Raw genomic sequence first — 22,956 nt, 5'->3', positions numbered from 1 at the left:
TGGAAACCAGTCAGTGCCTCCTGAGGAGAATGAGACTTGGGTAGCTGGGGAGCATACCAGGCAAGAGGTCTGGCTGGAGAGAAACAGAACAGCCCTGGGCACCTCACTCACAAAAGCCCCATCAACTAGGTAAGAGGGTGCCACTGCCTTTCCTGTGCAAGATGCCTGTTCACGCCCATTTCTTGTGCCCTGTTTTCAGCCAAAAGCAATTCAGCATCTTCCCCCAGAGTAAGACAAGACACTCCAGATGGAGGGTCTTCTTCCCTCTGGTCTCCCGCCATCATAGCTTCTCAGGCTGAGTTCATTTGGATTTGTGGTTGTTTCACATTTAAGGAAAACAAACACATACACGTCTATACAGACAGCAAACATCAATAATTCAGACATAACCACAGGTTCACTGATTTCTTATCTCCCCCCATGTCCTGTATCCTATATTTTCCTCTATAATTTTCCACTTTGTCAGGTTAAATCCTCAAGTGTTTTATCCTTTTTTTTTTTTTTATTTAAAGAGCAGGTTTATTAGGGAAAGGGGACAGAAGAATGAAGGACACTTGCATAGACACAAGCGGACAGGAAAAGCTGCCCCAAAAGGGACAGGTTTGCTGAGAGAGGCCTGCATGGTCACAGGCAGGCGGCCTTGGGGAGAGCTACCTCTGCTGCGGGAGATCAGTGAAGAGAAGTCCCAGCATGGTGCAGGTCATGGGCAGGCAGGAAGGGTGCTGCCCTGCAGAGGGAGAGAGCTGGTGAAAAGAAGCACCTGCATAGTCACAGGTGGGCAGATGGAGTGCTGCTCAAGTGTTTTTTTTTAATAATATAAGATTTATGGGCCTCCCCGCTGGCGCAGTAGGGTGAACACAGCGCTGTGAAGCTGTCCGCAGCTTCTGCAGCACGGGTTCAATTCCCGGCCGGCCAAGGAGATGCCCACATGGCACTGCAGACCTCTCCTGTCACGCCTGCTGCTCCCCTCAGCAGTGCTTTCGGTCTGTCTGCCTGTTCTGCTCCCCACTCTGTCTCTGGTGAGTCCACTCACCCTCCGGCGCCTCTGGCCTGTACCCCAGCTATTGTATAAATAAATAAATAAATAAATAAATAAATAAATAAATAAATAAATAAATAGAATTCAGTTACACATAAGGATATAAACAGTTTTTGCCACTTCTATGCAGATTTTGGATCATGCTATTGCAAACTCAGAAGCCAAGTCTAGAGTTGGAACAAAATGTTCTAGGATCCTTATTAAATTTAGTAAACTTGTTTTTCTGTATTTCGATCACTTAAGCATTCTCATGACTAATTTTTTTTTTTTTTTTTTGGTGGGACCCTTGCCAGTGAGGGCAGCCTCACAGCACAGCGCTCAACTGCTGCGCCACCAGGGGAGGCCCTCTCATGACTAATTTTAAAGTCCATTATAATTAAAACATTTTTTGAAATACACTTTAAAATATTAAGTCATGGAAGTGTCTCAGTTTGAGAGTTATTATTCTCAGTTGGATCAGGGCACAAGGCAATATGGAACCAGCCACTACCAGACAAGGGCAGTCAGTATTCAGGAGCCCATAGGATGATACTATAGAAAAGGAGCAAAGGGCTTACCTGGTGGTGCAGGGGTTAAAGACAGCACTATCAGGCTATCCCCAGCCACTGCAGCATGAGTTGGATCCCCAGCCGGCCAGGGAGCAACTCACATGGCGCAGCAGACCTCTCCTGTCTCGCCCACTGCCCCCCTCAGCAGTGTATTTCAGTGGATCTGCCTGTTCTGCTCCCCACTGTCTCTGGTGACTCCTCTGGTGACTACCCCCAGCCCCGCACTTCTGGCTTACTAAACTCCAGTTCTTATATGCATAAATAAATAAATCTTTTTTTAAAAAAAAAAGAAAAAGAGCAATGGGGGCAATAGAAAGAGAAGAGAAACAGTGCTATCCTGGCAAATCCAAGGCAAAAACAATTTCATCTACAGTTTATGTGCTAATGCTTTTTGATATACCCTAGTAAGTCCCTAACTCCCCACCAAAATACAAACCCTAATTTACCGCAAAATCTTGGTTTTTTGTTTTCTGAGACTCTACAGAGCCATGAGATGGGAAAGGGGAGAAAGAAACGTGACTATTAAACCATTTAAATGAAAATCCAAGTGACTGTAGAGATGACAGACCCTGAGGACCTCCCAGCCATGTCCCCCACACACTCTGTGGCCTGGCCCCTCAATGGGTACCTGTTCCTGCCAGGCAGCTCTCATCATCCTTACATGCCATTGCTTGAGGCTGTAGTTATTGATCACAGGTTTGATATTGACATTTCCCAGAGTTTAGCTTTGGTCTCATAGCACATGTTCACAAAAAGGAAATTTAGACCAGTCTTGAGTGGAATTGACTTCTATGACACATAGCAGGACAGACTGCAAGGGCACGCACCCGCCCCCCACTATCACCCCCAGAGACAGCCCACCATGTGCTGACTATCACTCTCTAAAGAGGTTTATTTACAGATCTATGGTGTGCTGTCAGCAGGGAGATCTGGCTTTGGCCTCCAACTGGGAAACTAAGTCCCCTACAAAAGCAGCTTTGAGACTTGGCCAGAGGGAATTCCAATGTGGTACTGCCACACCCACTGGGGACAGTTTCTGGTTAGGGAGCAAATGAAGGTGTATTTTCCTCCTTTCTAAACTGTCTATCCTTACATTTGACCACAACATGCAAAGCTTTGGGTCTCATTCTAGTTTAATAAAGGTGATCACTTCCTGGAGCCAGGAGGGTGGAGGTGGCTGAGAAATAGCCATCTCTTCCTCAGTCTGTCACTCCACTTGCTTCTAGGGACTATGGCCACAGCCATACCACAGCCAACCACACCCTAAAAGATGGTAACAGGAACATGAACACGGGTAGTGTCAACTCACAGCTGCCAGCAGCAGTTGCCAGTGCTGTTCTTCAGCTTTCAGGGGGCAGACACAATAAATCCCAAGAAAATCAGAGCAAGGTACAGAAAAGGAGACCCTGGAATTTACCCTATTTCTCTTATTCTGCCTAAAGAAATGGATTTGTGAATCAGTCTCAAAGACCCACAGAAATATTATAGATCACAGCAATCCCTTTTGGAAAACTGCCTCCTCCAGAGACCACGTGCCCATCATACTACAGACAACAGGGCTGGATAAGTGAGCGGACATTAGCTCTCTTATGAGACTCAGTGACATCTGTCAGCCTTTTGTTCTCCTGTAGACTAAGGGCGGTGCGTACAGTGGGAGCAGCAGCAACAAGAAGCCATCATCCACCACATACTTATGATTAGGAGTGCAGAGCAAAACAGACAGGCAAATGGAAGATGAGATGTGGGTGAGGCAGAAGGAGAGACCGCCCTGTCCAATCTTCCAGTGCCTACGTTTCCTCCTTCAAGGCCCAAGTGCCCTTCCTGCCTCAGGCTCCCCTCTCCTGTGCTTAGTCATGTGCAGTAATAACCCAGGCCCTCACCCACAAGGAGCAGAGTGTAATCCAGGGTGATGGATTTCTGAGAAGGAAACAAGAATGAAAGTATGCCAGGTCCCCTTTTCCTAGTGGCACTGCTAGCTGCATTCTCTGATAACTTTATTCCACAGAACAGATGTACCCCAACAGGCCACAAGATTAATTTACAAGGCTGACCACCTTGGCCTTGCAGAACTCACTCCCCTAACCAGCTCTCTGAGCTGACTCCTGCACCACAGGACCACCCACAGACGAAGGACCATGGGCCCTTTCCTACCTCCAGCATCGGGACTCAGCACGAAAGCCCTGGACATTGTTGTCCCCTCCGATTAGGTACACAAAGTTGTTGAGCACTGCAATCCCTTGGTTGGACATGCGCGGGGCCAGGGAGGCAGTGAAGTGTTTCCATTCTCCCAGCAGGGGGTTCAGGTACTTGGCCTGGTCACTGAGGACAGTGGACGGCGTGGAGTGAATGCCCCCAAAGCCCACGACGCACCGGAAGTCTGATCGCAGCTCTGTCTGTGGGCCCTGAAGACTAGGCTGCAGGCTCTCATTCCGGTGATACATGAGAGCGCTGGCCACTGTGTCCCTCAGTGGGCTGGGCTCTAGCTTGTCATGCAGCCGCTGGAGGACCTCAACTTCCATGAGCGGAAACCGCACTGTCTCAAGGAGCTTGGGTGGCTCATGCAGCGAGATCTGGTCAGCCTGTACCTGCTCCAGGGTATAATGGTAAAGCAAAGCGCCCTCATACACCTCAGTCTCACAGGAGACCTCCAGGCGGTTGCTGCTGAGGAGGGAGTAGACCTTCTCCAAGGGAAGCTGGCGGTACTTGTCAGTCCTAGAGAAGGCCACAAAGTTTTTGAGGATGTAGGTGTCTAGCTGCTCAGTCAGGCGGCTCAGGTCAAACAGCTCTGCCAGCCGGTAGACGTCAAGGATGTTCTCCTCATCCACCCAGGACATGAGGAAGTCACAGCAGAAATGAATAATTTCTGGAATCTGTGAAGAGAAAAATGACCCATTTACACCCGAGCTGGGGATAGTGTCTGGGTGTGGGAGACAGAGAATGACACTGGACACGTGGTTTATGTGGTCATCCGCTGCAGTTGGCCCCCTTGGTTGTCCCCAACCTTTCCCAGGGCAGAGATCTGCCACAGCCTCTCCCCCAACACACTAAAGACAACGAAGGCTCACTATAGACTACGTAGGCTTAAATCCCAGCTCAGTGATCTGTAGCATGTTCTCATCTCTTGCTTCTGTTTCCTAATCTATAAATCAGGGATAAAGTGGAGAAGAATATGTTGAAACAGGAACTACCTGGCACAGAGCAACCCCCTGATATGTTAGCTGCTCAGTTCAAACGTGTTGGACCTCTAGAGAAGCAGGAAGCAGCACAAAGGCCACTATGTTAGTTATTACTGGTTTGGAAGGTACCTGGGAGCCCAATTTGGAAGGTTACCACTTCCCAATTCTCTAGAAGAAAGCCTTTTCTCCTGCCACACTGGAGAACAGTCAAAGCTGTGGGCCCAGGAAACCCACGCCCTTCCCCAGGAGCAGGGCCTGAAACTGCCCCTGCCCTAAGAACTGTCAGCAAGGCTCACCCAGCACCCATCCTAGGACTATGACTCAGAGTCCTTGAAAAGTAGGTAAACTGTCCTGCTTGGGCAGAGGGCCGCTCAACTTCAGTTAGTGTGGAGGCTCCCACGCAGCCTACACTTTTCCTTTGCTAATCATGCAGAAGAACAGGTTGGTTAGAAGGAGAGCATGAAACAGAAAGGCATTTAGGTGGGAGCTGAGAATTAGGGCACAGGGCTCTAGGACACCTTTGGTTAGGTAACTGAGGTGGGGCAGAACAAGAAGGCAGAGGAAGGACTCAGGGAAAGCTGCCCAGATACTGCTAAGTTTTTTTTAGGAAAACAGAATTTTAGGATTTCTCTAAAAACAGGAATATCTCACTTATCCAGCATCATCACCAAATTACACATAAGTAATCTGCTGGCATCTGCTAGCTTATTAATAAACATGTAAACTCTTTTTATTTCTATTTCGAGGAAGTTTAGTTCTTGTTAATTGATTTGATATGCTAACACTGAGGAGGCAAGCCAAGTGTCAGGCAGGTGTTTGTCCCACATGGGATGTTCTCATAATGCTTTGTTAGGTCCTGAATATCTTTACTTGTTCATCTGTATTCTCCCTTAGCAGACATCTCTTCTTTGCTCTTTTGCCTAAACACTATGTCTGATTTGTTCTGGGCCAGGACACTGGAGACTAGATGCTGGGTACAAGGTGAATGCCCACACAACCCTAGGTGGGTCTAAGCAGTTCCATAAGAACCCTCTTGTCCCATCCTCACCAGCAGGGCAGGGTGTGCTCTGCCAGGTGGCCTATCAGAGAGATTACCCCAGAAATGCCCCCTGCAGGAATCCACTGAAAGGTTCAAAGAAGGGGACTCATTTTGGGGGGATGATCCAGTGCGGATGGCATCACTGGAATTCAGACCAGGTCTTTGGGGGCACCATGAAGAGTCTTACTCTGAGCCCAGTGCGGGGCACAGCGTGTGCAGAGCAAGCAGCAACAGTGATCTAGAGGGCCTACCAACTTAGAAGTTATGACAAGTAAAAACTGATTCAAAGACAACATTGCATTAAGGCCCAATCCATTAAAAACAAAACAAAACAGATCCTGACTGCTTGAGGTAAATTGGGGGCTCCCCCTCTTAGGCTGCCACAGCAATGGCCCTAGGCACTGTGGCTCTAAGGAGCATGGGCCAAGCCTTGCTAGGAGTGAGCACATTGCAGGTGGGGTAAGGAAAGTGGTATTTGGGAAGATGTTTTGGTGTTGGTGTGTGTGATGGATGCAGAGGAGGAGAAGGAGAAGGGATCAGATAAGAAGAAAAGGCGAGGACAAAGGTGAGGGGACAAGAACAGAGATAGCTACAGGTAATATTTACACAGACCACAAATCATACCCTGTTTGCCTGGAAACAGAGAACAAAGGTGGAAGGGCAGAAGGAGACATAGAGGCTCAGTACCTAGGGTGCTGGCAGAATGGTCATGGGAAACATAGCAAAGGGGATGGGGGAAGGGGCAAGAGAAGCAGACACCATGAGCCCTCTGACTAGAAAGGGTCTGGGGGTAGTTGAATACAGGAGGTGAAGTGTTATAAGGCCAGGGAACTAGATGAGGGTTCCCAAAGCAGCAATGAGAGATACTGGGGGACCAAAGAGATCTCTGAATAAAAGAAAATCAACCCTCCTCTCCATCTTGCAAAATGGCAGGTGAACAAGCTGGCTACTAAGGAGAAGAAATCTGAAGAAGACTGATGGCTGGTGGGAAGGTGAAGAAGGGTAATTCTAAGGCCAAAAAACACCACTGCAGCCAAACCTTTGTCTTAGAAAAACTGGCAGATATTCCTCATCTGCTATATATTTCAGAAAGTGGAAGTATTCAAGTGGAAGTATTCAGCAATTAAATCCAGAATTGAAAGAATAAGGTTCTTGGTACTTGTCACAAAACCAAATGGCAGTAACCAGAGTGGTTCAACTTTGCAAAATGCCTACTGTCCTACAGAAGATGTGCCTCAAAAGCTGTTGAGTCACAGCAAAAGACCCTTCAGCTGGCATGCGAGAAGACTGCAGGCTAGTCTCACTCCTGGGACCACTCTGATCAGCCTCACTGGGTGCCACAGAGGTAGAAGGGTGATTCCTAGCAGCTGAGCAGTGATTTACTACTTGTGAATAGACCTCTGTCCATCAATTGAGTTCCCCTGTGTAGGACACACCAGAATTTTGTCATTGCCACCTCAACCAAAATTGATACCAGTAGTGTGAAAATATCAAAATATCTCACTGATGCTTACTGCAAGAAGCAGCAGCTGTGTAATCCCTGACACCAGAAAGGGGAGATCTGTGACACAGTAGGGGAAACCCAAGATTCCAGAGCAGGGCAAGGTAGATCAGAAAGCTGTGGACTCACAAATTCTGCCAAAATCAAAGCAGTTCCTCAGCTCCAGAGCTACCTCCACTCTGTGTCTGCACTCACAAACGGTATTAACTCACAAATTGGTGTTCTAAATTTCTTACAATGAGCCTAATAAGTGGTCCACAAAAAAAAACAAAACTGATCACTCTGGCTAAACTCATATCTACCCACCACGTAAGTACAGCATTTCGAGCCCTGCTCAAACCAACCCAAAGCTCACAGAGCAAGCACCACCCACATGCACACTGAGAGGGACAGGGCACAGCAAGGACGGTACCCACAGACACCCTGAATAGGTTGGTTTTCCTAAAATTTGCATTTTTCCTGATTCCTCAAACATGCTCTGATCTCAGAAAAGGTCAGGATAATGAACTCAGCCTATATTTTGCTTCATTTTCAAGAAATTTGGGCACAGATATCTCTCAACCCGGACCAGGATTCTCAATGACAGTTTCTAGGAGCAAAGATTTGTGCAGACCCAGCCCTGGGTAAAACCACTGACACCATCAAGTCAACAGAACCTTCTAAAACATATGCCATATTGGCAAAGACACAAAACTTTTCAAATTCTGTAGGAAACCAGTATTGAAAATTCAATGATCAAAGGGAAAGTAGTTTTAGAAATCAATGAAGCAAAGTGCAGAGGACAGGCCAAAAGGAGCTGGTGGCCATGTTGGAAAAACTCACATTACATGCCCAGTCCAGGGTGCTTGTTTCCTTAATCTTTTCAGGGGCTTGGAGATCCAGCAGAAGGAAAGGAATGAGCAGAATAGCAGAGGGCAAAGGCAGAGGGGTCACCTGGGTCAGAAGACCATCAGAGCAGCTCCACTTTAGTGCCCAGGGATGGCATTACTCCACTCCACTCTCTTCTGCTGCCTGAAGTCCTTGCCTGCCCAACTGACACCCTGACATTACCCAGTGGGCATCTGGAGAAAACCTGTTCTGCCTTAAACAAACAGGGAAGACTCACCTGAAGCTGGCAGGCAGCTACCAGCGTCTCCTGGACATTGCTCAGGCTGAGCTCTAGTTCAGAGGTGTATATGAAATGCAGGATTTGGCACATAGCATTATAGGATACGCCATGGATCAGGACCTCTTCCTGCTCCATCTCCTTCAGTCCCCCAGCAAACATTCCTCTGCAAAGCAAAGATAAAACAATGGAGTTATACCAGTTGGGACACCAGCCCAGGCTGAAAAGAGGAGAGTATCCGAGAGGGGAGAGGGTGATGTGGTAAATGGTGTGCCCTAACCGTTGAGTTACACTACAGAAGACACCTGAAGCTCTTTGCCAGGTTTGGGCAGTCATCCTAGAAATCACCCTGTTCTATTTCAGATTGATAACCACCATTCTGCTTTCTCACTCAGTAGCCTCCTGCGGTGGGGACCATGTTCAGCTGGCTTTCTGCTACATGCACTACTAGTCCTACTGGATTACAGCATCAGCTTGGAGCATGTTATAAATGACTAAAAAGTAATAAAATCATACAAGCCATTCCATTCAACATACACTTACTGAGTGCCCATGAAGCAACATTCAAAGAACAGGAAAAACAGTGAAGCAAAGTGACAAGACTGCTATGGATACCATGTTTAATGCTAAGGAGGGTGACAATAAAGAAACCAGGTATTTCAGATTGAAGAAATGCTAGGAAGGAGCAACAGGATCTATGAGTCAGGAGTGCTGGCTGGGAGAAGGGGACAGGTAGATGAGGGCAGGCACAGGGCTCCTCTGAGAAAGTGAGATGGGTACAAGGCCAGCCAGGGCATGGCATTCCAGGTGGAAGAGAGGGATGCCCAAGTCCTGAGACAAAAAGGAGGGTGGCACACAAGGCAGCCAGGGCAAGGAGAAAATTGAGTGGAAAGTGAGGCAGGGCCAGATCTTGCTATCCCCAGGGTATGATAAAGTCTGGACTAAGACCCACACATAGTGACATGGGATTGGGGAATTTTTCAGACTTAGGTGCCCACTGGCCAGAGTAGAGGGGCTAGAGGTCCAGGGAGGCCCACCTGGCTGGAGAACTGCAGTTGAGACTACCCTGGGTTACGGCGGAGAGAACGTACTCTTGGGGTCATGGTACAATGGCTGGGCAGAATTGAAACAGGGTGGTGGGAGTCCTATTCCGAAGCCATGAGATGCCCAACACATTCCAGCAGAGATGATAATTAGGCGTTCAGAGGGAAAAGGCTGGTGGTCAATACAGTCATCAAGGCTGAAATATGACAACAGCACAGAGATAATAAAGTGGCTCCTTTTATGTAATTCACACACATATACATGTACCATGGTATATTTCCCTCCCCAGGAGGCGCTGTCCCCACAGGCATTCTAGCCATCTCATTATGTATCACGTTTTGACTTAACACACAGGAAATGACTCCCTATTGGTAAACAGGGTTGTCCCTCTCTGTAAAGGATGTCATAACTAATTTAACCTGCTTCTATTGGGTTACATTTGGATTACTTCTGAGTGCCTATTATTTTACCCTGTGAAATAATGGCCCATGACATTTTGCTCATGTGCATCCCAGAATTAGTTCCCATGAAAGCAAATACCTTGTTTCTTTATTATCATCCTCTCTGTCATTATACATGGTATACATAGTAGTCTTGTCACTTGCTTCACTGTTACTCCTTCTGCTCTTTGAATGGTACTTAGTGGGCACTCAGTAAGTATATGCTGAATATAATGGCGTTCATGATTTTATTACTTTTTATTCACTACATGCATTTACACTTTGATAAAGTATTGACCAAAGTTCATGTGACATCATTCCCAAGAGGGGCCAAGAGGCTGGTCTTATCATGAGATGATACCAGGTCCAACTTCTAGGGAAATAGGGAGAAACCTTAAGCCAGACAGAAAGTGCTGTCAAAAGTCAAAAGTCATTTCTATACTCCTTTCTTAATCATTCAGAATTTTTCCCATTTACTATTAGACCTGCTTGGTATTGTCAATTTGAAGAAATCTGCTCTTTTTAAAAATGAGTTCAATTTCTCTTAGCAATCTCGAATTGTTGGATTTTATGACACTTTCTGCATGAAGAAGTTTATCTGTTTTGAATGAGAACTTATTTTCTTTTCCTTTTTAAAGATTTATTTATTTATGCACACAAGCGCTGGGGTGTAGGCCAGCGGTACAGGTGTGTGTGTGTGTGTGTGTGTGTGTGTGTATGTGAGAAGATTCATCAGAGACAGAGTGGGGCACAGAACAGGCAGATCTACTGAAATACACTCCTGAGGGGAGCAGCGGTTGAGTCATGAGAGGTCTGCTGCGCCACATGGGTTAGCTCCCTGGACCGGGATCTAACTCATGTTGAAGTGGCTGCCCTGAAGTGGCTGCCCACAGCCTCAGAGTGCTGAGACTTAACCCCCTGCACCACCAAGGAGGCCCCTAGCTTTTTGTTTTTCATTTAAAATTGTTGATCCAGGCAGCTTTCCTGCCTGCATGTGATTATGCAGGTGCCTCTTTTTCTTTCTCTTTTCATAATAAACACGCCCTTTTAAAATGTAAATAAAGAGGCCTCCTGGTGGTGCAGGGGTTAAAGACACAGAGCTATCAAGTTATCGGCCAGCCATTGTAGCACAAGTTAGTTCCCAGGCTGGCCAGGGAGCTAACCCACACGGTGCAGCAGACCTCTCCTGTCTCACCCCGCTGCTCCCCTCAGCAGTGTATTTCAGTATATCTACCTGTTCTTCTCCCCACTCTTGTCTCTAGTGAATCCTCTCAGCCCCCCACCCCTGAAACCTCCGGCCTACACCCCAGTTTTTGTATGTATAAATAAATAAATCTTCAAAAAATGTAAATAAATAAAACACAAAATAAAATTGATGATCCACCTAAATTAATTTTGGTACAAAGTAAGAAGCAAGGGTTCAATTTTGTTTTCCTAGATGGTGACCCTGTCTTTATTACACACAAACTTCCTTAAAGACTTGTGTCTGTTTCCAAACTCCCTATCCTATGCCAATAATCCTTCCATCTCCACTCACCAGAAGCAGTCTCAATGCTGCAGTGTCTGAGATCTTATTAATATAGAGTAAGGCTGGTCTTTCGTTACCTTTGTTTTCAACACTTTCCTGGTTGTTGCTTATTTTTTTAAATTGTGAACTTTGGTTTGTGTAATTCCTTCTGATAAACCACCTTGGCATTTTTATTGGGAATGCACTAAACAGGTGCAGAGATGTGGAGAGAACCAGCATTTCTGTAATGGGCACAGTGGGCTTGTCTATTACGGCAGCATCTGGGTCTTTTTGGAGATCTAGCAGGTCATCTCCACACAGATCTGGCACATGTACATTCTGTTTCTCCCTATACACTTTCTCCACATGCAGACCCTTGGGGCACTTTCCCAGGCTCTATACTTAATATGCACTCTTTTGGAGTGGTCTGGCAGGTTCTCTCAGATTTCCCAGGATTGGCTATTTCAGGCCTGGCCCTCCAGGAACATACTGACCACAGTGAGGATCTCAATACTGGGGCACTGCCTCCAGCAGGGTGCAGGCATGTGTGCTGACTCAGACCTATTTTACCATTTGATGACAGGTTCCCAGCAATGTGTGGACCTTGACTGGATCCTGAATAGAGGAGGGAGGGAGCAGAATTAAGATATTTTGGGGACAACAGGGAAAATGTGGATATGGAGTCACTATCAAATGAAGTTAAATTATAAATTTTCTTAGATTTGTAATTTATAATTACAGATTATAAATTATAATATTATAGATGTCAGAGAGCTTCCTTATTCTTAGAGGCGCAAAGTATTTTAAGATGAACTGTTACATCTGCAACTTACTCTGAAGAGAAAATGGGAAAATATCAGTAATTGATAAATCTAGGTGAAGGGCATAGGTGTTGAAGGTACCTATTTTCCAACTTTTCTGGAGGATTGATATCTTCTCAAAAAAGGAACTGAGAGTATAAAAAGGCCAAAGAAAAAGAACATATCCACTCCTCTGTGTTGTGTTCACCCAACAGTATATGTTTAATCCTTTATCATAATCTTACCGCCTTTCTGTTAACTCTGAATAACATCAAAATAAAAACTTAAAAGGGAAAAAAATGGAAATACCCACATCTTACAACCATTAGGATTGCCAGTATCAAAAAGCAGAAAATAACAAGTATTGGGAAGGATGGGGAGGAATTGAAAAGGAATGTAAAATGATGCCATCACTACAGAAAACAGTACGGTGGTTTCTGAAAAAAGAATTAAAGAGTTATCAAATGATTCAGCAATCCCACTTCTAGGTATATACCCAAAAGAATTAAAAGGATCTTGACATTTGTATACTTGAGCTCTTAGCAGCAATATTCACTACAGCCAAGATGTAAAAAAAACCCAGTGTCCACTGATGGATGAACAGATACTCAAAATAAGGTATATTCATTCAATGGAATACTGTTCAGCCTTCAAAAGGAAATTCGTTACATGCTTTGCATGGATGAACCTCAAGGATAAGTGAAGACAGTAACAAAAGGAAAAATGTTATCTGCTTCCACTTATACTGAAGTTCCTAAAGTAGTCACATTCATGGAACAGAAAGTAGGATGGTGGATATGCAGGCCTGGAAGATGAAGAAATGGGGTGTTGTTAATGGGTTCAAAGTTTGTTCTGAAAGAGAAAAAACTGCTAGAGGTTGGATGTACAACAATGTGACTATACTTAATACCTATCTGTTCACTTAAAAATGGTTAAGATGATAAACTTTACATGATGTTTCTTTTAAAATCACACAAACACAAACACACAGATAGAGAGACAGAGAGAGAGAGAGAGAGAGAGAGAGAGAGAGAGAGAGAGAGAGAGAGAGAGAGAGATTGTTCACCAGGCAGCAGGGGACTGTCCAAATAACTAGAAGGCACAGGATAACATAGAATATTCTGCAGTATGATGAGGTCAAAAGTCACCTCTACCAGAATATTAGACCCAGAACGGCAAAAGGTGCCAATGAGCTGCCCCAGATTTAAAGTATGTGTGTTGGGGGAAGGGGGAGATCATCCTGTGCCATCTTGGTTCAGGCCTCTAATAACTCATCCAAACTCTAAAGCCAGGCATACTTCAAAATTTAGAAGATTTCAACTGGGGAAACACGTACCCAAGCCATGTATGATGTCACACTCTTGTGAGATCTGAGTCAGTAGCTCATACCCAAACACATCAATATTTCCTTTTCTCGTTTTTTTTTTTAAGATTTATTTATTTATTTACACAAGCACCGGGTACAGGCAGAAGGGAGGAAGGGTGAGAGAATTCACCACAGCCAGAGTGGGGAACAGAATAGGCAGACCAACGAAATACACTGCTGAGGGGAGCAGGGGGCAAAGCCGGAGAGGTCTGTGGCACCACGTGGGACCCTCGCTGGCGGCTGGGGATCTAACCGAGGCTGCAGGCAGCTTCCCAGCCCAGCACTCAACCGCTGCACCACCAGGGGAGGCCCCACTTCAATATTTCCAAAGCAAAAGGTATAAAGAGGGGCCTCCTGGTGATGCAAGGGGTTAAGCACCGCACTATGAAGGAATCCACAGCCTCTGCAGCATGAGTTTGATCCCCAGCCAGGGAGAAACCCAAATGGCACAGCAGACCTCTACTGTCTCACCCGCTGCTCCCCTCAGCAGTGTATTTCAGTCAATCTGTTTGTTCTGCTTTCCACTGTCTCTGGTGGAACCTCTCACCCCCTGCATCTCTGGCCTGTACCCCAGCTCTTGTATGCATAAATAAATCTTAAAAAAAAATTTTAAAAAGGTATAAAGAGGTAGAGAGTAGGATAAAAATATAATTAACCTCTTATCAGTTCAGAATAGGTTTTGTGGTTTAATGAATTTGTGCCAAACTTATAAAAAAGAATTAAAAAAATGGCAACATTAGGAGAACTCAGTTCTTCCTTCCCCTACAAAGGTCAAGGGTTGGACAGCTATTCACGAGTAAAAACATCTTTTGAAAAGCCCTAACGTACACTTAGGAAGTTTTAGCAACAAAGTGGAAATAACAACTTTCAATTTCAGAGCGTTTGGGGTTTCGATTTTTTTGACCCTCTCAAAAAGTGATTTAGCTTCAGAAATAGACGCTGACTGTGTCTGTAGATAGTTATAAGCTAGCTTACCTTTGATTGATTGAGGTCTCTTATTATAAGTAAGAGTCTCTAATGTGGAACTAGCTTCAGTTTCAGGAACAAGTCCACCTGGACCAGGATCTACTGCTCTGGACTTCCATTAGGTATGGTGGAGCCCCGTGTGCCGAGTCTTATTGAGGATCTTCACACTGTCATTCGCAAACAATATGTAGTTTCCTCCTGTGTACAGCTGTCTACATTTTTATATCAAAGTTATGTAAACCTCATAAATATATTTGGAAACATCCTTTTTCTGCTCTGGAAAAATTTAGATGGCAATGGAGTCGGTTTCTAAAAGGTACAACTCCCCCCAGACACATCTGGGCTAAGTACTCTTATGAATATATAACTTTTTCTTGAGAGTAAGGTTCTATTAATTTATATTTTCTTAAAAATCATCAATTTTATCCTAATTTTCAAAATCACAGGCACTGAGTTAAGTAAAGCTGTCTATCTTACAATTCACAGACGTTAAAATTAAGGGAGACATGAGATGACATATATCACAGTACCGTGTTGTTCAGCTTCTGGCATGTCATCCCACACGACAGAAAACTAGACATCCACTGCAGCATCCAGGCTGTTGGCCACCCACCCAAAGCCCTCTCTCTACTCTTGCCCACATCAGACATTACAAATCCTTCACGTTTTCACCAGTCTTCTTGTCCTGTACCATTTGTTCTAAATCAAAATGAGTGAAACAAATAATAAACATGCTAATGCGTGGGAATGATATAGTTTATGTATCTATCTGAGATGAGTCTGGATTCTCCCAATGTCATTGTCACACACACCCCTTCCCATTTCCAGTGGAAAAGGGGGTGTCAACATGTATGATGACCTCTCCCATGAGAGGCCTCCCTGAGGGTAGCTATGCAAGAGCTAGGAATCACGCCAGGAGGAGGTGGAAACACACAGGTTTTCAATGAACAAGGGAAAGGTGGTGTATGTATCTGTCCTTTGAGAAGAGTGATGTGGCCATGATAGTCAGGATGGCCCACACATGGAGAACAGCCCCAGCCTGAAGGGCTGCAAGTGTGTGTCAAGGAGGTTGCTCTCGTCCTAGAACCCCATCAGCCTCTCCCACCCAGGCCCTGAGCTGGCCACCCCCAGGCCAGGAGGGCTGCAGGGCAAGGCCATCTAGGCTCAGGTCCTCCATGCAGTGGCTCTCAGAAACCCAACCCTGCCCTCTGTTCTGTGTATTATCTCAAAGCTAAGTAACAGCTTCAGCTGAACCCCCAATGAACTAATGGCTTACTGCTATCCCTGGACATGTCTGCCCTAAGAAACCACTGAGTCATAATCTCCAAAAATTTCTTCTGGAAAACAGGAGGTACTTAAACCATAAAGAACTATCTTGTTTGATAGCACCTAAAACCAAAAAATGAGAACCACAAGCAAGCAATGAAGATAAAACAATCAGAGCTGGAAAGGAAGGACCGTGTCTTTGTGTCGCATGCAGCACCCATTGGTTGGCCAAGGGTAGATCTCTCTCCCTCTGAATCTCATCTCATCTGTATGAAGTGAGGGGAGTGGTGCCAATTCTTCCCAGTGTACTAAGGGCTGGAATGGAGTCTTGCAGGAGGCCATGAGAAACCTAGGTGGGGCCACAGAACTCAAGGAGGGTCAGATCTAAGACCTCAGGAATGAGACGGTATGAGCCAGACAGCTAACAGACAGGAAGGATGGCACAGAAGTGGTGACTCTCCATAAAATGTGGCTGTGTGAATGATGCATATGCAGAACTTATGAACCAGCCTCACCTTCCATAATCATAAGGTACCAAAGGTCCTCAGAAGTGACCAGGGCTCATGTGGGCTCCCAGCCAGCATTACAAAAACATGTGAGGTAGGGGAATTGGCACAGCAAGACTAAGGTATAAAGTGTCATGGTGTTTTAAAAAAAGGTGTATATGTATAGAGGGAAAGCAAGTATGACAAAATGCTAACAACTGGTATTCAGGTGTAATATTATTCTTTTCCATAGATTTGAAGTTTTAAAAATGTAATGCTGGGAGGGCCTCCCTGGTGGCGCAAGGGGTTAAGTCGCAGTACTGTGAAGCTGTCCACAGCGACTGCAGCATGAGTTTGATTCCCAGCCAGGGAGGTAACCCACATGGTACAGCAGACCTCTCCTGACTTTCCCGCTGCTCCCCTCAGCAGTGTATTTCAGTAGATCTGCCTGTTCTGCTCCCCACTCTGTCTCTGGTGAATCCTCTCACCCCCTACACTTCTGCCCTGCACCCCAGTTCGTGTATGCATAAATAAATCAATCTTTTAAAAAATGTAATTCTGGGAAAATGTTTCCTACTAAGACACTGTACTTAGAGCAAAAAATTCATTTTATAAAGTATGATATTAAAAATCCAGCATACCATCTTCAAAAATAAAAGAGAACATACCCTAGACACAAGAAGGCTGAAAGAAAAACCAACTCTTAAGACCTTTTGTCACTCCCTGTTAAGTTATCACAAGGAGCCGGGGAGAAGTTCTGAGTGAGGTGAAGCTGGGAGCTTCTGACTGGCCCTTTTAGCCCCTCCAGTGGCTATCTGTACATCTACCCAGTGAAGCCAGCATTACATGTATTATTTCACTTAGAGACCGGGAATAGGTCACTCACCTGAAGTAATCACAGGACGCAGCTAGTAGGATGCGGTGGGCCTCAATGTGTCTCCCCTCCACCACCAGAACAACATCAAAGAGGATGCCGCTGTCCCGGAGAGCCAGCAATCCCCGGAGTAAGGCCTGGGAATGCTGCGTGCTTCGATAGGTGTTGTTGACACAGTGAGGATGTGAGGGCTGCACAGGCACCTTGCCCAGCTGGGTGAACTCCTGCTCCTCAGCCATCCTGACCACCACACCAGACCTCACCAGTGAGGCCGTCAGCTGGCAAGACAGAGAGGACAGCAAATGAGGAAGGGTGGCAGTACCACAAAGTGCTAGTCCTGCTTCCAGGAGGACCTGCTGCTCACAGGTCCTGCTCCTCCCTCCAGTTCACCTGTGCTTTTCCTGTTGTCTCTAACCCTCTCCCCTCCCACTGCTCATCCAAAGTTGCCTTCTTCATGATGACCTGTGTGTCCTTTCATCGCTAAGATTCTTCACCCTCTATTAATTAACTCCTTCAGCTTTGCTGTGAAACAGAAGGGCCTTGAAGACAGACCAACCTTGGCTGGAGCACCTATCCCACCATGATTCCTGCATCACCAACCTGCATCTCAGGTTCCTCAACTGAAGAAAAAGGGAAACAAAAGCAGCCAATCCGATGGGGAAATTAAAATTGGTCAACAATGAACATAAAGTACCAGCACAAACCAGCTTCTCAAGAGCTCTCCTCTCTGAGAAAGAACCAGGTTCCCCACAGGAATGGATGCATAAAAATGATAAGGCCTGACTGAGCAGTGGTCAGGAGACAACACTGTAAGGCAGTGGGATGGGAATTCTAGGACCTGCCTTCCTTTACCCAGAACCTCAGAGTTAAGCATGGTAATTTTAGGACTTGATGCACTGGAGATCACCTGCATTGTGTTTTACATTCAAGGTAAAATAAATACATAAATACATAAATAAATACATATGGCATTACCTTCTAATAACTAAGTTCAAAAATGCACACTAAATTGAGTAGGCGCTTCAGAAACCCAAGCAGTAAACCAAATTTATGCAAACACTTTGACCACAAACTTGTATCCCACTGGAAGCAAACATGGACAGCAGGCTGCTGCTGCTGCTATGGGTCGGGGTGGCCAGGACGGCACTGCCAGCCAGTACATGGAGCTAGGCATCAAGAGCCTTCTCAACTACAGTTACTCCAGCATTTACTTCCCCAAGTTTGTGGCTTTTCCAATTTCCTACTGTATCTTTTAAAGAGAAAATGGAAAGTAGTCTACTGCGAAACTGCCAAAAAGGACTCCCTTCTCACTACCACTTCCTATGCTTCCTCCTCTCCAGGGCCCTGCTTGCTCTGGACAATCCAAGGCTTCCTATCAGACATGTTCACTTCTCTGTGTTGTACCTTCAGTCTGTCTCCTGGCCTTAGGACCTCCACCCACTCACCCACCTGTTATTCCTCAACCTGGACTGGCTCCTGCTTTCTTACTAAGCCTGCAAGCTAAGGCACATCTCCTCACCCCTTGCCAGTAAACTCTGCCCCAAGGCAATGACCTCTTTTTTGACACACCTTGCCCCAGGTCACCCGTTTCCCAAGAGACTACCTTGCTTTCCCAAGCGCACCTCCAGTTTGATGCCAAATCAAGCCAGCAACCCTCCCAATTACTGTGATTTTGTTACGTATACAGGCACCATTTCCTTACCAGAAACCCATGGGCCCTCCCCGGTGGCGCAGCGGTTGAGCGCTGGGTTGCGAAGCTGCCCGCAGCCTCTGCAGCGCCGGTTCAATCCCCGGCTGCTCACCGGCCACCGGAGGAGGGTCCCACATGGCGCACAGACCTTTCCTGCCTCCCGCTGCTCCCCTCAGCAGTGTACTTCGGTCCTGGCTCTGGTGAATTCTCTCACCCTTCCGCGCTTCTGACTGTACCCAGTGCTTGTATAAATAAATAAATAAATAAATAAATAAATAAATAAATAAATAAATAAATCTTTAAAAAAAAAAAAAAAAGAGTCCTTCTCCTCTCCTGTCTCAGGTAGCCATCCCTTATTTCTCCAAGGCCACCACTCTGGATCAGATCATCAGCAATGATGCTCTAATTGGTTTCCCATCTCTTAAAGAGACGGCTCTCCAGGCTCTCCCAGGCTCTCCTGCCCAGGCTGTATGGAGTCCCTAAAAGCCCCTAGACTTGGCTCAAATACTCATTCCCTTATACTATCACTAGTCCTTATACCAAAAAGTATATCTGTCCTCTCTAAACAACTGGGCCTTTTCATCTCTTATTAATCCCAGTGTTGGTTAAGATCTAGTTCAATCTCTTCTCTCCCCCATCACTTCACCAAGTACAAGACAGGCTTGCTCCACCACCGATGTTGTCCTATGTACCCAACACAGGAGACTGTGGCTCCTTGAGGGGTAGGGCTTACCTGACACACACACCTCAGCCCCATGGCCCTTTGCATAACTTGCTAATCACAGAACTCTGGGGGACTTAACTCCTATTGCCAAGTCACAGTACAAGTAGAGTACAACAGGAAGACCACCTCCTTGGATGGGCAGAGCAAATTTGTCCAACACAATTTAAGGAACTAAGCAAGGTGTGAAGAAAAATGAACTGATTTCCTGCTCTGAAGGAGCACAACTCATAGTGTAACACATTCAAGACCACACATCACAGGGCCTCCCTGTTGGCGCAGGGGTTAAAGTCTCAGTGCTCTCAAGCTATCGCCAGCCACTGTGGCAAGAGTTAGATCCCTGGTCAGGGAGCTGACCCACATGGCACAGCAGACCTCTCCTGTCTTGCCCGCTGCTCCCCTCAGCAGTATATTTCAGTAGATCCACCTGTTCTGCTACCCACTCTGTCTCTGGTGAATCCTCTCACCTCTCACACCTCTGACCTACATCCCAGTTCTTGTATGAACAAATAAATAAATCTTAAACACACACACACACACCACATCACGGCCTTATTCATAAAGCAAGCACTAGCTATAGCTCTAATGCCTATCCTTGGGAAAGGTGTTGCAGCACTATGACTCAACAGAACACCAGACAACAGCTAAATGAAAAACTAGAATTTAACTAGTTATGAACTTGTAGAGATCTCAAAGCCACACGGAGAAAGAATAGCATATTGCATAATCCACACAGTAGAATTTCATTTACAAAATATATGTAAACACACAAAACAATATTGCTTAATATTGCTTATTCATAGTTGTTATGGTATAATAGACACATGTCATAGGAATTCAGTGTCATATTATCTTCTGGAAGGAAAATTAGGATGTTTATTTGTTAAAAAAAAATCAAGCAAAAAAAAAAAAAAAAAAAAGAAGACAGGGGCTTCCCTGGTGGTGCCAAGGGGTTAAGACAGCACTATGAAGCTATCCACAGCCACTGCAGCACGAGTTTGATCCCCGGCCAGGAAGGTGACCCACATGGCGCAGCAGACCTCTCCTGTCTCACCCACTGCTCCCCTCAGCAGTGTCTTCTGTCCGTCTGCCTGTTCTGCTACCCCCTCTGTCTCTGGTGAATCCTCTCAACCCCCTCATCTCTGGCCTGCACCTCTGTTCTTGTATGCATAAATAAATACATCTAAAAAAAAAAGACAAAACATTAGGATCTCTAAGAGATAGTGAGTTATTATCTGTATTTCTCTGTAAGTGTGGAATATGTAATAGATTCTCAAACTTACTTTTGAATAGGTAATATAGTCACAGGATTCAATTCAAAAGGCACAGGAAGGTATATTATAAATTTAAATGTCCCTCTAATCTGCTTCTTTCAGAGGAAACTATCACCTGCCCCTTCCCCTTTACACCCTTATAGGTGGCATCTATGGATTCACAGGCAAATCTGTACATCTACAACATTTCTCTCCTTTTATTAGCTTTTGCAAGACAACTTAATATCCCTCCCACAGTTCACTGTTTGGATAACCACATTTTTATTTAATCAGTACTTTTCAGAGAGACATCTGGGTTTCCTCCATGTTTCCCATTGCAAACAGTTTCGTACTGAAAATCATTTTGATGTGCCATACATGCAACAGTTATGAGAAAAATGTATTTGATACAGAATTGCTGGGTCATGTTAATTTTAATCTGCATTTTTCATTTTAGTTGATTTGCCAAATTGCTCTCCACAGAGGTTGTTCCAATTAATCTTCCACCAGAAAAGTATGTGAATGTAATTCCAACTACTGACTAGCTCACCAAGTGTTTTTTAATCGCTGCTGACTTAGATGAAAAACAGCATTTCACAGTGTAACCACATTTTTGTAATTGACAATAGTTCAAAAAATAGAAAATCAGGTGGAACGTAGGACATCCTTTGTGTTTCCTTTCCATGGCTGTCTTTCTGAAAGAAATGTTCTCACTCAGCGGGCGCCCTCATCCACCGATTAATTTTACTGGTGCTACTCTATCCTGAAGTCACTTCCAGCATTAAGTTCCATCAGGTCTCATAATATTCCCCATTCTAATTATCAAAAGCAAGGCCACTCCATTCTGACTGATTAAAGCTTTCCATAGAGGGAAGCAGGACGGAAGCTTTATGTCTCAAGAAGGTACAAATTGAACGACATAAAATTAATTTTTGTAAATTTATGGATGATAGAGTCAAAAGCATTTTAGAATTTTCAATTCAACAACGTTTACTGAGTAGATCCTCAGGTCGCCGTAGGACCCTAAAACAGAATCTGTCCCCAACGAACCCCAAATTCACTGCAGCACGAAGCAAAGTATGCAACAAAGGCTAAGTGGACTGCTAAGGAAGAGGAGAGGGTGCTCATTTCCAGAGGAGGGACACTGCACAGGGGTGCTGATTCGAATGAGCTCCGGGCCCACCGAGGCTAGGAGCAGAGCCGGGGCAGAAAGCGCAGGATGCCCCGCCACTCCAGCCTGCCCAGAATTAGAAAAAGTCTGAATGGGCGGCCTTTGCGACCCAAAGGTTTTGCACTGACAGAGTGAAGTCTGGCTTTTCTCAGGAAACCGGGTAAGCTGGCGAGACTAGGATTCCTCGGCTGCAGTCCTCGGCCTTGGTGCGCGGCTCAGTAAACTGAGGCTCGGCTGACCGAAGTCCAAAGATCGCACCAGGTGGCATCCGCCCGCCTGTTGCAGGACCGTCCCCTGCCCCCCGCCCCCCAACACACACACGCCGCGCAGAGCGGAGGGTCGCGTCCGGGAAGGCCGCGCTCGGTGACCCGCCTCAGGCGACAGAGCAGGGGGCCCCTCAAGCGCGCGGAAACCCCGGAACCCGAGAGCATCAGCTCCCGCCCAGCTGCACCCAGGGGTCCCGCCCGCCGCGCCCCAGCCACGTCAGGCCGCGAGCTCCGCTCAAGCCGCCGCCCCGGCAACTGCGGCCCGCTCCCGCGTCCCCCGCGCTGCTCGTCCCGACCGGCGGGCGCTCGCCTCCAGCCGCACGCCGCCCGCGCTCGCAGCCAACCTGCCCGCCCCGCCCGCGCCTCGCAGCTCACCTGGTGTCGCCGCAAGCCGAGGCCGCACTAGCTGGAGGCGGGGCGGGGCCTCGGGCACGTCACGTGGCCACACTGCGCAGGCGCGCGCGGGCGCGGACGGAGGCCCGGGAGCGCCGGCCTGGGGGCGCCACATTGGGGGCCGCCTGCGGCCGCCCTGCTGTGGAATCGCTCTTGCGGATGTTTCTGCGGAGAAGGGCCCTGACAGTCGAGGGGCGGCGCCTCTCCGCACCTGGCGCACTCCTGGCGGAGCTGGACGGATGACGGAGTAAATAAACGAGGGACTACGTGTTGGAGAGGGCGGCACCCTGTGAATCCACTTACTCC

The 22,956-nt window shown here is 46.4% G+C and overlaps 1 protein-coding gene and 1 pseudogene across 2 annotated transcripts in view; one reads left to right on the top strand and one right to left on the bottom strand.

Annotated features, from left to right (window-relative positions):
• Nucleotides 1-17,431, bottom strand: part of KLHL22 (kelch like family member 22) — a 36,691-nt gene extending 19,260 nt beyond the window's left edge. The window contains exons 1-3 of the mRNA XM_084244837.1: nt 17,169-17,431; nt 8,409-8,574; nt 3,739-4,457 (exon numbers count right to left, since the gene is read on the bottom strand). Coding sequence (XP_084100963.1) covers nt 3,739-4,457; nt 8,409-8,574; nt 17,169-17,395 — 1,112 coding nt within the window. The 5' untranslated portion in view covers nt 17,396-17,431. The remainder of the gene's footprint in view (nt 1-3,738; nt 4,458-8,408; nt 8,575-17,168) is intronic.
• LOC311178113 (large ribosomal subunit protein eL6-like) lies at nt 6,309-7,530 on the top strand (annotated as a pseudogene). Its single transcript has 2 exons — nt 6,309-6,367; nt 6,984-7,530. The product of its transcript is annotated as a large ribosomal subunit protein eL6-like (transcript).
• Nucleotides 17,432-22,956: the final 5,525 nt, after the last annotated feature.

This window comes from Talpa europaea (assembly GCF_964194135.1).
Source record: "Talpa europaea genome assembly, chromosome: 10".
Lineage (NCBI taxonomy): Eukaryota > Metazoa > Chordata > Mammalia > Eulipotyphla > Talpidae > Talpa > Talpa europaea.
This window is presented reverse-complemented; position numbering and strand designations above follow the sequence as displayed.